Below are 14,261 nucleotides of genomic sequence, written 5' to 3'. Positions count from 1 at the left end.
CAATGATAAGAAATGCGTTAGGACTTTCCAAGGCCGATTGTGAACTGAAAATAAAACTAACTGTTTGGAAATAAAAAGAACTACATAAATATAAACAGCCGCTAAATCCAGAAATCAATGAAATTAGTCAAACTGCTTGGAATCAGTCTTTAGATGAATGGTTACCTCAAAAAGGCAGAACACAATATTGACTAAAATAATCACTGTTTATAGAAATTGATGGTTTGGTTATTTATGTGAAGTGTCTAGTTTTATCTTCCTGAAATACCATGTCTCTGTGTTGTGCAAAGTGACATTCATGTATTAATGTACTGTTTGTATCCAGTCTGAGCAACATTAGAAGCCTTCAATGAGATTTTCTTGTGCACAAACAGACTGACCTTCATTTTATCCCCTTGCATAAAACCTAAAACACAGAGTGCTAAAGCACAACTGAAATGAAGTTGCCTTTCAAGAGCAGAAAGCTGAAAAATAAGTTAATTAAAGCTGAGAGAGGCACTAAAGCTCCAGCTAAACAGTTTTAGTGAGATGTAGGTGATTTTATCTAAATGACAGGAGATGGGAATTATTAATCAACTAAAAAAAGAATAATTTTAACAGATTAGCACAAAGAAAAAAAGGAGAAGGGAGGGAATAAGTACATAAATCGCTATCATTTCAGACTACTGTCCTCCAAACATTAGGATAATTTTCTTTTTTCTTTTTTGTATATCCTCTCTGCCAGTCACAAATTGTCTGTCTGGATGTCTGAATTGTGGCATTTCATATTTATAAATATTCCCCAAACCAATCTTTTTAATGACCAGTTTCCTATTATAGGTACTCACTAGGTTTAATGCAGGAAATGAATTCAGGTTTTGGTTGGCCTCTTATGCATTGTCAAAAGAAGAAATGCATTATCAAAAAGAGGATGAGTATCACAATAAAACTTACATGTGATAATTCACTAGATGTAATCACTATAATTAAATTACCAATTTAATTCTTCCTCACAGTAGGGAGGACTATGACGAAGGACCTCATCAGACAGTCTTCGGGCTCCATTTCCATGTTTAGGAAACGAAGTCCCATGGGAGTCCCAAGGAGGCCATCACATGATGTAAGGGAGTTCCGGTGGGAATCCATGGCACTTTGTTTCCTAAGCACATGGAAATGGAGCCTGAAGATAGTCTTCAGGAGTTGGTGTTACCCCACTCCAAGCAGCAGAATGCAGGAGAAATGGGGAAAGGTATAGTAAGCATGAGGGATAGCTGGCCATCCAATCTTACCCCGTTCCCTCTGCTTTCCCTGGCACATCTGATGAAGTCTTAGGTGACATGTATACCTGTTCTGTCTGCTAACTGCTGCTATTGCAAGGTCTCTGCTCTTCCTTCTTATGGTTTGTCTTTAAAATGTGTGCACTAGACTGAAGTTCAATTAGAGGATGTGGTCAAACAAGGATTCATAGATGAATTTTCGCTAAAGTATAACACATAGCTACATGCGTGACGAACACTTCCACATGTGAATACTTATGCTATGCTGAGGCAAAATGTCATCCTAACCATTGTTTCAGAAATAGGTACTAAAAGTATAGTATCTTTCAGATTTGAGAAAGTACCATGGCTGCTTTAGGCAACTACATTCATCAATCTTGATTCTCCAGGCTGCTATAAACAGAAAGGCTCATTCATGTACAGAAGGATTTGATGTTCATGATTTTATCAGAACTGAAATATATATAAAAACAGATGACAAGAGAACCTGGAATGGGTTGAATGAAAATGGAATTGATGAGGTCCCAGATTACCCTTCTGGTTTTCGCAAAACATTGGATAGATGTTTCAAAGATAAGAAGAAACAAATGAACAATAAAATGTAGAACTATAGGACCCCCAAGCCATGGCATTCCATATGTCAAAATACACATAAAGAATAGCAGTTTCCACAAATACAGTATATGTATTATATGTATATCTGCATGTGCCTTCAAGTCATCTGTCAACTTATGGTGACTTCATGAATTTCACAGGATTCTCTTGGGTAAGCAATGCTCAGAGATAGCTTTGTCAAAATATGGCCTACAGCATCTGATATTACTTGGCAGCCTCCTACTCAAGTACAAACTCTGCTTAGCCTCCCAGATTCGACAGGATCTCATGCTTTTAGGGTATTTAGGGCAGTTTGTATATGACTTAGTCACTAGGGATAAAAAAAACTGCTACAAATTAGTGCTCCCTGTATTTAGTTTGGATATGAAAAAAGTAAGTGATCTGGTTACAGAAAAATACTAAAAAAATGTTCTTTAGCTCCTTGCATGGAGATCAAAAACCAGATCATGTAGTTTCTGCTCAGTGGCTGGGATCCAGAGTTGAGGCAATCCCAGGGATTTGTTTTCCAGTGGGGTTTCTGTTACCACTATTTTTTTCCTTCAGCAGTAGATGCATCTGCCATTATCAAATTGCTTTAAGAAATAGCTCTCTTTCAGAAGTGATTTACCAGAAGAAAAATTTACTACTTAAGAAACACAAGTCCAGTGTCTATTTGTGTTAGAATATAAGAGCAAAACTGAGACAAAGCAGAGCTTTCCTTATTCTTGTTTTGTTTAAGGAGATCAAAAGCATGCCTAATTCATATTTGTATTTTTCATGTTAAGTGTGTTAAAGGGCAAATACAACTTAAAGGTCGCATGCCACTTGATTTGAGAAAATAAGGTGGCCTTTTACAATACCGCTATTCTTTTTTTTAATTTCTTTCTGAAAATGTGCATTCATTCTTTTGCCTGGTATACCCATTCTTTGAATTGCATGAAATATGGATTTTCAGAAAGACTTATATATAGATATACAAATTGTATTAAGAACAAAAGGTATTTATAATGGGGCTGATAAGAAAATCTTTACTGCAAACTCTACATATTGTTTAGATGAATTTTATCTTCCATGCAGTATTTTCTGATCCATTTGCAAGTTAAAGTGTTCTAGTATTCTTATATTGAAATTGCATGTGGAATATGAGAAGTAGTATAACTCTTATGTACATGATTGCTGATGAACCATCAAAATCATTTTAAAATCCTGGTTTTGGCTTAACTGAGTTATAACTCTGATAAGGCATTGGTTCTCAATCTGCAGGTCCCCAGATGTTTTGGCCTTCAACTCCCAGAAATCCTAACAGCTGGTGAATTGGTTGGGACTTCTAGGAGTTGTAGGCCAAAACACCTGGGGACCCACAGTTTGAGAACTACTGTGATAAAGCTTTTATAACAGGTAGGACATGTTACCATCTGAGACACTAAACATGCTTTTATTATTTATTTATTTAAAACATTTATATTCCTCCCTTCTCACCCCGAAGGGGACTCAGGGCGGAGCACAGCATATACACGGCAAACATTCAATGCCGGGACACAAATTCACAAACACATACATAAATATTAAAAAACATTTATCAAAATATTAAAATACACAATTTAAAACCATCCTAGTCATCTGCGTCAAATCTAATTGGCCTAGTCATCTTTCCTATTGCCGCTTTATTGCCCTGTCCCGAAAACTTGGTCCCACAGCCAAGTTTTTACCATCCTTCTAAAGGACAGGAGGGAGGGGGCCGGCCTGATCTCACCAGGAAGGGAGTTCAACAGCCGGGGAGCAATCACCAAGAAGGCCCTGTCTCTCGTCCCCCACCAATCGCACCTGTGGATGGAAAACCGGGTCTCCTTGGAGGATCTTAATCTCCACGATGGTACATTTGGGCCGGGGCCGTTTAGGGCTTTATAGGCCAAAGCCAGCACTTTGAACTGAGCCTGGTAGCAAACTGGCAGCCAATGAAGCTGGCGTAAAATGGGAGTTGTATGCTCCCTGTATGCTGCCCTAGTTATTAACCTGGCTGCCTCTCATTGGACTATTTGAAGCTTCCAAGCTGTCTTCAAAGGCAACCCCACATAGAGTGCATTGCAGTAATCTATCCTAGATGTAACGAGAGTGTGGACCACCATGGCCAAGTTTGACTTCCCAAGGTACGGGCGCAGCTGGCGCACAAGTTTTAATTGTGCAAATGCTCCCCTGGTCACCGCTGAAACCTGGGATTCCAGGCTCAGTGATGAATCCAGGAGAACTCCCAAGCTGCGAACCTTTTGGACTGTGCTACTTCAGTTTGCAAGTGGGTGAGTGATATATATTTTTCATATACAATATTTTCCCTCTCTCAATATCAGGAAGAGGTTAACTCCACTCACTGATAGTTTTCTACAGGTATCGAAATTCTTTTGTACAGTGTGATTCCATATTCATTCATATGTGCCCAGAAACCGCTGTCTCAAATGGTACAGACAAATATTAGGGAGAGCTGGCTCTGTGCATATATTAGGACTGGCAACTCATAATGAGGAAAAGCCATCATTGTGTTTAACTGGGACCTAGTTTAACAATGTCAATTTCATCCAATGCTCATTTTGTTCTTATAATGGCTTATATGACATCCATTGGAGGCCCACAGATTACTACCTCCAATTCTGGAGGCAATATATCACTGCCATGACAAAAGAACTTGGTAGTACTATCTATGAATTTTTCTGATTCTCTTTTAAAGCCATTCAAGTGGGTGGCTATCATTATATCTTGCAATAGCACATTCCATATATTAATTATGAGCTACATGAAAAAGGATTTCTATCCTGCCCTTTACCTGCCATAGCTGTCTGATCATTCAGCTTGTTTGGATAACCTGGGGATTTAGAATTATGAGATAAAAATATCTTCCTCTTCATTTTCTCTATGCCATGAATAATTTTACATGTTTCCATAATTGTGAAAAATATTCACATGGAAAGGCAACATGTCAGCAAGTTTGCTACAATCTGTTCACATACAGTACTACCTTCTTATCCATGGATTAAATGTCCAAAATTTTACTCACTCGTGCTCAAAAAATATTCCTACCTGGAAGTATTTATGGGCTTCTCTAGGTCCTCAATTTTATGCCATGATTTCAGTTTAGACAAACTATAGGGTTCACTATTATCCAGTGCTTCAGGTATGTGTGGATGATGTGTGAAAGTATCTTCCACAGGTATGAGGAATTTGTTTTAGAAAAAAAATAGATTGTCATACCATATTGCATTCATTCCCAGAATGACATGGGATTTCAAGATGGGGATGCTGCTCTACCTGGGCTATGAATGTGTGATTCAATCTTCAGGGAAAGCTGTGTTGCATTTTCCTTAAGAAAGAACCCATTCATATACATCTATTTTTGCCTATGATTGTATTTCCTATGAAACAATCCCTGAGAAAGAGTGTGTACATGGGAATAAAACCCACAGTTGCATAAGTGGGATTTATTACATAATCTTTCATTTTTTATTGCCACCCCAGTGCAAGGAACTTTGGCGAACAGGTAGGAAGGATCCACACCATGGCTCCATTATAAGGGACTATAGTTACAGTACACAGACAAATGTTGCACTGCATGAAGGAGAATCCACCATCACTATATGACTTTGAAACAGAAATGGTTTAAGAACAATAATTAAGAAGTATTTTCTGTATCTATTAATAAGGAAAAAGAAAATGTGTAGGTCCTTATAAGTAAGTGGTAAAGATTTAGGTCGTTCTTTCGTAGCAGTACTTCTTACACTAACTGATGTGGAGGAACTGTTGTCTCTTCCACCATAAATGTGCCAGAGTCCAGTGGCAAATAATTCAAGGACTAGCATCAGCCCACAGAACATCACTTTGGGTAGCATAACTTCATAGGGCCCCTTTTATGAAAGCATAGGAACGTTTTCCAGAGTGACAAGTGGTTCAACCCCTTTGCCTCTGTGCTGAGACTTTTGGATAAGGGATTGGTTCACCAGACAGGATGCCCAAGAAAATGCCCACAAGTCATAATTTACCCAGTATGCAGACAACAGAAGTTAGCCAGATCTTTTTCTGGGAATAAATACCTCTATACAACAATGCAAGCATAGAAATATCAGAATATATAGCAGATGTCAGGCAGTCCCAACATATTGTTTAAGATGAATTCATGACCACATGTACATCACATTTTTTACAGACTGACATGACTCTTTAATTGGACTTTAGGGCTTGCAGGACACCACTGAAGTGAGTCATCTCAGTCTTGAGTTGCAATTGGACTTGTAAGAAGCACAGCAGGTGAAAAATGTTTGAGGTGAATTTGAAATGACTCTTTTGGGTTAAGGCCCTGAAATAATGTAAATATTAGCAGACAAGCTTCAGAGGGTTTTCTAGTTTGAAAAACATGGTTGAGAAAGACAGGGTGACTCATATCCACCTAGTTCATTTTTCATAAGGAAATGTTTGATTAGGATCACTATCCAAGCATCTGTTGGTTCAATGCAGATTATGCTCAAAGTGATCAGATAAAGCAGATGATACATTTGGGGGCAATTTGTGTGTGTGTTTTTAAAAATCGAATGCTGAATGAATTTCCATTGAACTATCAATTCTTGCTTTGTCCTCAAAACAAAACTATGTCTTCTCTCATGCTTTTCAATGTCCAAAATATCTGTTGTATCCTTGACAACCAGCAAATTTTCTGCCTGACTCATTCAGTGAGGCCACAATTCATTGTTGGGGAAAATCACAATTTATTAAGTTGCTGTATAAGATTTCAGTTGCTTTGTGGTCTTTGTAAAATGCTATTAACTGAAAATTCTTCACTCATATTGTATGCAAGTAAAGCGCCTAAGTTGAGCACAGCTTCTACAGGGCTAGTGCTACAGCTTTAAGACTATCTTTTGTTTTGATTGTTAATTGTTGTTGATTGATGTTGTTGATTTTGTTGTTGTATTTGTTGCGTTTTTAATTGCACTGACATTGTTGTGATAACCCATACCATGTAAACCGCATTGAGTCGCCTGTTTGGGCTGAAAAATGCGGTATAGAAATAAAGCAAATAAATAAATAAATAATCTTAGTCAACACACAGGTCAATGCTGTTGGGAGGAGTTTGAGAGTTAGGATACAAAGCAATAATTTTTCTACAGAGTGGTCACTAGATAGTGTTCAAGTCAGTCCTATTGACTTGTTACAACTCCAGATTAAAAGAGATCTACTGTAGGCATAGAACCCTAAATACAGATGTACTCCACACATTCAGCCTACCCCAGGAATGAGAATTATGTACACACATACCACCAGATTTTTTAAAAAATGGCTCAATTGATCTACAATTTGGTCCAACATCATGACTCCCACCCCTGCTCTACACTTACATTTGCTCTATGCTTACCCTTTTTACATACAAGAATTAAAAGTCTGATGGTGGTAAGGGCAAGCACACGAGTCCTTCCTCCAAAATCTTCTTACATCAAGAGCTGAGGATGGCATTTTGAGCAAGGTGACCTAAATTGGTTTGTAAGCATGCTCAATGGCTCATTTGCAAACTTCTCCATAATCAAGAAATCTGGCTAGTCAAAATTTCCAAACTCTGGGGAGAGTTGTGTATTCAGAGAGTTACCGATCACATTATTCAAATGTCAACTTTGTGATCTGGGCACACAAGTTTAAAGTATGGAATATAACTTACTTTAATCTATAGAGTATGAGATATACATCATAAGTACTAATGCAAGCAATTAAATCTGTCAGAGTATGTGTCTGTATCATTGGAAATCATTACAATATGGGTTTCAGCTCTAGTCTGGGAGAAATGCCAAGCTGTTAGAATGTAAATAAGGAAAGAGAAACCACAAATATAAATAAAAAATGCAAATGCTCTTTTTGTTTACCTGAAATACTTCGAGGCATTTCCAGGTCCTCCAACATAAGGACCTAGAAATTGACCACAGAATCATGCTGGTTGACTGAGAAATACCTAGAGATACTATATTGTTTTGACCACATATAGGATAGCAGCAAAGTCAGCGAAAAAGAGAGTAATCTATGAAAAAATCAAACCCATGAATGCTTAACCTGCAAATGTAGAGGGATAATTGTTTAGCCTACAGCACTTGGTATCTGTTGATGGTCTCCCATCCAAGTAGCAACCAGAGCTAGCCCTCTGGTTGGATCTAGTGTCTTTTGGGTACGCCTTAACAATTTTTTTTGGAGAAAAGGTGGGTAAAATTCTTAAACATTTATTCTTATGGTCATTACTGAACACACACAATAGCACTTTTTTTTAACCCAACTGCAAATAAGGGGAGAGTCCTGTTCATACTTGGTGGCCTATCTCACCTATGTAGTAAAAGTCATCTGCTCATAAGCCAAGTTTTCAAATAAAGTAGAAAAAACTACATTCACAGTTGAACAGTAGTTATATATAAGAACTCCCTAAGTTTGAAAGTCAGCGTTGAACCACTGTAAAGATAACAAATCTTTTAATTCTGGTGATTTTATGATCACATGAGAGTTAAACTGGTGCCTTTTCCATTTGACCAGAACAATGTGGTTTCATTTGATTTGAGGAGTACTGAGGTTTGGTCCAACTAAGCTTGGGATTTAAAATTCTTTTGTGTTTCCTTCTTCCCACACCATTATTCTTAATAGTCTAATACCAACATGTACTATTCATCTTTTTCCTTCCCCTCCCTGGAGGCTTCTGCTACATTATTCTTCACTTCAGTCTTATTCAGTATGAAATTCAGAATGTGCCAAATACACTTTATCATACCATTTATTTTAAATGTCATAGTAAATGCCTAATTTCCAAGTTTTTACTTCATTTTAAAACTCCAGACTGCACTAATACATCAGCTACAGATTTCCAACCTAAAGACCACACACACACACATATATATACTATTTATGTAACCTGTTTTATGACAGAATTTTTAAAGACAGATGTAAAAGTGAGGTCACTCTAGAAAGAAATATTATTTTACCCGTCATGAGGTAACAGGGATATAAATCATCACTTACTTCATTCCCACATGCAAGTAAACATATAATTTCAAACAATTTCTCCCCTTCAAAATAATGTACGGGATTATGCACAATTTTCAAGTACTATTCACATTTTTGGATTTTGTTATGGAAAGTTTGTTTGTTTAAAATGTGTATGATTTTCCTATGCAAAATATAGTCTTTTGTGCCTGACATGCACATCTGCCACAAAATACACTGATTCTGGTAAAAAAACCCATGAGCAGTCATTAAGTTCTTGACCAAGGAAGGGTGTAATTCTATTGATATCCACAAAGTGCTCAAAAATGTTTATGATGAGGTAGTAATCAATGAGCATAATGTATGAAGATGGATAAACAAGTTTAAAGAAGGTAAAACTAATACTGAAGACACACCATGTAGTAGAAGGTCATTGACCAAAAGGCTTTTACTAGGGTCAGTATTTCTTAACTCAAAAGCAGCTATGAGTTAAGAGTGAACAGTGGCATTTATTCTGATAACACTTTCAACATCTTGCTGCCCTTATACAAATTCATTGTGTGACCATGCTGATCACCATATTTAATATACATTGTAGAACTTTGTAAGTTACAGAAGACGGAAACCAAAAGAATCTAAAATAACTTGTGCAAGGTTATGCAGTGAGTTTCCAAAGAAGATTAGTTCAACACTCAAAGCACTACACCACACTGGATCATAAAGCAGATAATGGAAATTGTGCCTTCCTTCCCTCTTCTTCTTTTTCTTCTTTCTGTATCAAGATTGTGCTAACTTAGAATCATAGAATCATAGAATCAAAGAGTTGGAAAAGACCTCATGGGCCATCCAGTCCAACCCCCTGCCAAGAAGCAGGAATATTGCATTCAAATCACCCCTGACAGATGGCCATCCAGCCTCTGTTTAAAAGCTTCCAAAGAAGGAGCCTCCACCACAGTCTGGGGCAGAGAGTTCCACTGCTGAACAGCTCTCACAGTCAGGAAGTTCTTCCTCATGTTCAGATGGAATCTCCTCTCTTGTAGTTTGAAGCCATTGTTCCGCGTCCTAGTCTCCAGGGAAGCAGAAAACAAGCTTGCTCCCTCCTCCATGTGGCTTCCTCTCACATATTTATACATGGCTATCATATCCCCTGTCAGCCTTCACTCATGTCCCAAATGTGGGATTCCTATAGTCATCTGGTTAGCCACTGTGTGAGCACTATGCTGGGCTAGATAGCTCTTAGAGTTGGCCAGCAGAGAACCAGTAAGGTTTGTATCTGTTTTACACAGAAGAATAACTGGTATTTGTTCCACAACAAGCTTTCAAAGCAGTGGCTTCTGGCCTTTTTGGGATCATGCACCCTTCCACCCTCTCTCCCCCAATGCACTTAGAACATAATTTTCAAAAGAACAGAAAGTCAGTTGGATAAAAATCTGTGTATGTTTTCTGGTGTATGGACCTCCTGGACCCATCAGTAGTGAACTTTAGTTTCAATTACAAGCAATGCATAATTCTCAATACTGGTGTAAGGTAGACACTCAATTGCACAGGTAAGCCACTAGCTCATTATACAAACAAGGAGGAATCTGATCTCCAGTCCAAAAAATAATAAATGGAAAGTAAAATAATTTTAGCTGTATGAAACATGCACTTACTTTGCACAAGCAAGGATCTCTGTGTTTCCCTGTATACAAAAGTATTCTGCACAGATATGTGTGCTTAAAGGACTAATTAGGGAATTGTTTATTTTTTTCCAGAAGCAATATAATTTGTAATTATTTGTATCACACAGCATTTCTTTGCATATAGAGAGTCCAAGTACATGCCATATTCTTATTGCTAGTTGTTACAATGCCTGAAAATATGTCTGAGAGCAAGTTAGTGCTATCACAGAAAGCAACTGTTACTACTAAGTATATTTTATTTAAATACACTTATTGCTACTAAATGTATGATATTTAAACCACTATAACCAATCCCAGAAGGCAGTACAATAGCCTCTAACAGGATAGCCTGAAGGTGATAACAAGATCAAGACAGTTCAGTTAAATCTCCTATGTGCAACTACATTTAACAGACTGTCTGTAACCTACATATACTTACCTGGGGGTATGTTCTACTGAACACAGTGGGACTTCTTTCTGAGTAAACATGCATGGGACTGCACGTGTAAATGTCAAGAGCCAAATTATAAATGTGCTAACTGTTAAGCATTGGCATTTGCATTATTCACAATTTGCTCTGCAAATAAAAGTGCAATGTGTTGGCAATTCTTTTAAAATGATGTTTTGTTTTCTCCAGTTTGTGTAAGAGGCATTCCCGATGCTTTATGCCATGAACATGAGGATAAATGAGAAGACAGTCTGGGCATTGTAGCATCTGTCTTCAGTGTGTTTGGCTCTAGGATGGATTATTAATATTTTCATGGGTCCCCAAGTGCATTGATAGGAACACATACTACTTTCCTTCCCTTTATCTCACAAAAACAACAAACAAAGCATGCATAGTTCATAAAATGTTGCCTTCTGTAAGCTGTTTTATGTAAATTTCATTCTCAACCACATATAGGCCTAATTAATCATTAACAGTTTAGCTCATTACCTTTAGATCAGACACATCTCGGTAGCACTGTTCAGAGCGAGTATGGTCTGAAAGCTGCACATTCCAGAAACAAGGTAGCTGGTACACAAGAAATGGGTTTTGCTTGATAACTGCATTGAAGATATCCTGGTAGACAAGAGAAAACACAATTATTCACTTTTGTAGAAAAGCCAACATGGTTTTTTGGATTCTCTTTAGTCTTGCATAGATACAACAAAAATAGTAAGCCACCAAATCTTATCCATAAACTGAAATTCAGAGTCTGGCTATAGATAAAAGTGTTGTCACACTATGTTTGAACTAAAATCTTGTTATTGATTTAAGGAACTTGCTCTTGACAACTGCATTTTGAAGAAAGGCTCTGAATAAAAAATAATATACATATCTTTCCTTTTTTGTCTGTTGATAAAATTGGGCTGCATACAGGAACTTTACTTATTTGTTTACTTTCCAAATTTCTGTACTGCACCTTCATTGCCAATGATCCCAGGAACAAAAGCTTCACAACCCACAGTGACATCTCTCTTCTTAAAACAAATATCAATGTATACAGGAAAACACTGAAAATGTACATATTTAGTTTTATATAAATGAATTGTAGAAGTGTATGGTATTTTGAAGAACGATTTATTATTTTGCTTCTTCTTGTGTTTTCAATACTTCTAAACTGTTTCATTCAGTATTTATTTTAATAAGTTAGTTTAATTCTTTAAAATTATTTTAAAATTAAAATTGTTTTATTATCTTTTAATCTCTGTTATAAAATTCCCTGGGTACAGTAAAGGGTAGAAATATAGGGTTTTAAAAGTATAAGTAAAATCCATTGTATGCTCTTGCAGCAGGTTATATTATGCATACGCAATAAAAAATTTACCTATTCTTCAGATGCGCTCATGCATATACCTTCCCAATAAAAAAATAATCTCAATGTAAGAAAAGGAAAGTGGGTGAAGAACAATAAGGAATACAATCTATTTATTGGAGTTTGCTCCACTTGTCAACATTACTGAGACTATTTTCCAAGCACTAATACACATACATACAGCATAGTGTACTCATTTAGTAACCATAATTGCCAAAAAATCAGATATTTTGGTTTGCTTGCTTAAATAGTTGGGGTTACTTGGTTGGGATTGTTGTGAAAGGGGTTTCAATTCTCAGAAAACACATAAACATGTCAATCTTTTTCTTTAGGACCTATGGAATTCTACAAACTTCAGAGAATGCACATGTTATAGCCCCAATGTTTGATACACTACAAGAACCCATATCATAATTCAGGCCTAGTATTTTTCATCAAAAGAAAAAAAATGGAATGCAGAAAAATAGTATAATTTCTTTCCCATGTGAATCCCAGGTCTGTACTCCTGAAACTGTATGCACTTCACGGTTGTCCCAGAAGCTTTAAACATACTGTTTTGAAAGAAATGGATTTGGAATTGTAGCCAAACTTGGCAGGAGTTTCAAAATAGACTTCGATGAGTTTTGAAGCAGGACATTAATCGCTCTCTATCTTTGTATCTCTCCCACAAAATGGGGGTAATGAGTCTGCTCTAACTCCCAGCTGTGCAGTGAGCATAATATCCTTAATGTCTGAGAGGTGTTCAGATCGTATGGCAGGCTATGGAGGAGAGCAAGGTGATTGCAGTAGCTGGAGTTAAATGAAATCACAACTGTTTCCTGAACTGCAAATGACAAAGCCAGTTGAGAAGGAAATGGTATTTCCAGGCTAGCCTAGTCATTTGTTTCAAGAAGAGATGACTGCATGCATCTTACAAGAAGGAAAAGGTAGGGCACCCAGGAAAGAAAAAGTCATGCTGCAAAAATTTATGTTTGTTCACTGGCTTGTATGGTTAAATCTCTTGTCATTCCCTCCACCTCTTTATTCTCAAAAGCAATCTTTACGCCATTACCTTGGAACTACACACTCACCTGGTCAGCCAATGAGGTGGAGAGCATGCTCATTAGCTCCCTTTCAGCTGTGAGCCTCCACATCTGCTCCCATTTCATCTTGCGCAATTTATCCAAAAGCAGCAGAATGACCCCTGAAATAAACAAAGAATGCAAAGAAATCACAAGCCGCAATGACAACATGTAGAGCAAAGACCTTCCGGCTTTAGTGTTGGATGACTAGGCTTAAAACAACAACTCCTACCCCAATATTTCACAATTATTGTGAAATAGATTTATTCCTAGTTAAATTGGCATCTTGGGAACCAATGGCCCATTAAAATAAACGAGTGGTTTGCTATTACATGTGTGCCTGCTTTTTTTTAAAAAAGCTATTGTTGTGTGTATCTGAGGGAGGCTGAGAGTCATCAAGTTTGGGAAGATAATTTAACAATACACACAAAAGGATTCCAGCAAAAATTTCCCAACCCAAAGCTACAATAAAAAGAAGCTGCTGTTGAGCCTTTTCTAATCCTTTTCTCTTTTTTGCTCATATTGGGGCAGCCATCTTAGGCTGCAAATGTTGTGGAAGAGTGGAAAGAAGGGCAGCAAGAGTATTGCTGTGCCTAGTAGGTCCTGTGTCAGTTGTGTGTTTTCATGTGTATGTGTGTTTTTGTGTGAATTTGATGTGAGTTTTAGCTCAGGCTTTTAGGTTATTCCCAAAATTGATTCAGTGCCTAGGACAACATGAAAGTTCACATCAAAACCTGGGACTGGTTCATTGCCCTGCAGCATAGATGTCATCAGTGGTCTATCATCAGCCCACAAAGCGAGTCTGATGTTCTTGGGTGTGGTAGAAGACACTGTCCCATCAACAGCATTGAAGGAAGATTTAACTGTCAACCTAATTAGTTTCTTGTACATGAACAGATGGAAAAA

At 37.4% G+C, this 14,261-nt stretch overlaps 1 protein-coding gene across 1 annotated transcript in view; it reads right to left on the bottom strand.

The window, feature by feature from the left end:
* LARGE1 (LARGE xylosyl- and glucuronyltransferase 1) overlaps nucleotides 1-14,261 on the bottom strand; it is a 388,170-nt gene that overhangs the window by 66,954 nt on the left and 306,955 nt on the right. Inside the window, exons 8-9 of the mRNA XM_060776947.2 lie at nucleotides 13,365-13,477; nucleotides 11,433-11,558 (exon numbers count right to left, since the gene is read on the bottom strand). Coding sequence (XP_060632930.2) covers nucleotides 11,433-11,558; nucleotides 13,365-13,477 — 239 coding nt within the window. The remainder of the gene's footprint in view (nucleotides 1-11,432; nucleotides 11,559-13,364; nucleotides 13,478-14,261) is intronic.

Source organism: Anolis sagrei, chromosome 5 (assembly GCF_037176765.1).
Source record: "Anolis sagrei isolate rAnoSag1 chromosome 5, rAnoSag1.mat, whole genome shotgun sequence".
Classification (NCBI taxonomy): Eukaryota; Metazoa; Chordata; class Lepidosauria; order Squamata; family Dactyloidae; genus Anolis; species Anolis sagrei.
The sequence above is the reverse complement of the archived record's forward strand: the minus strand, read 5'-3'. Positions and strand labels throughout refer to the sequence as shown.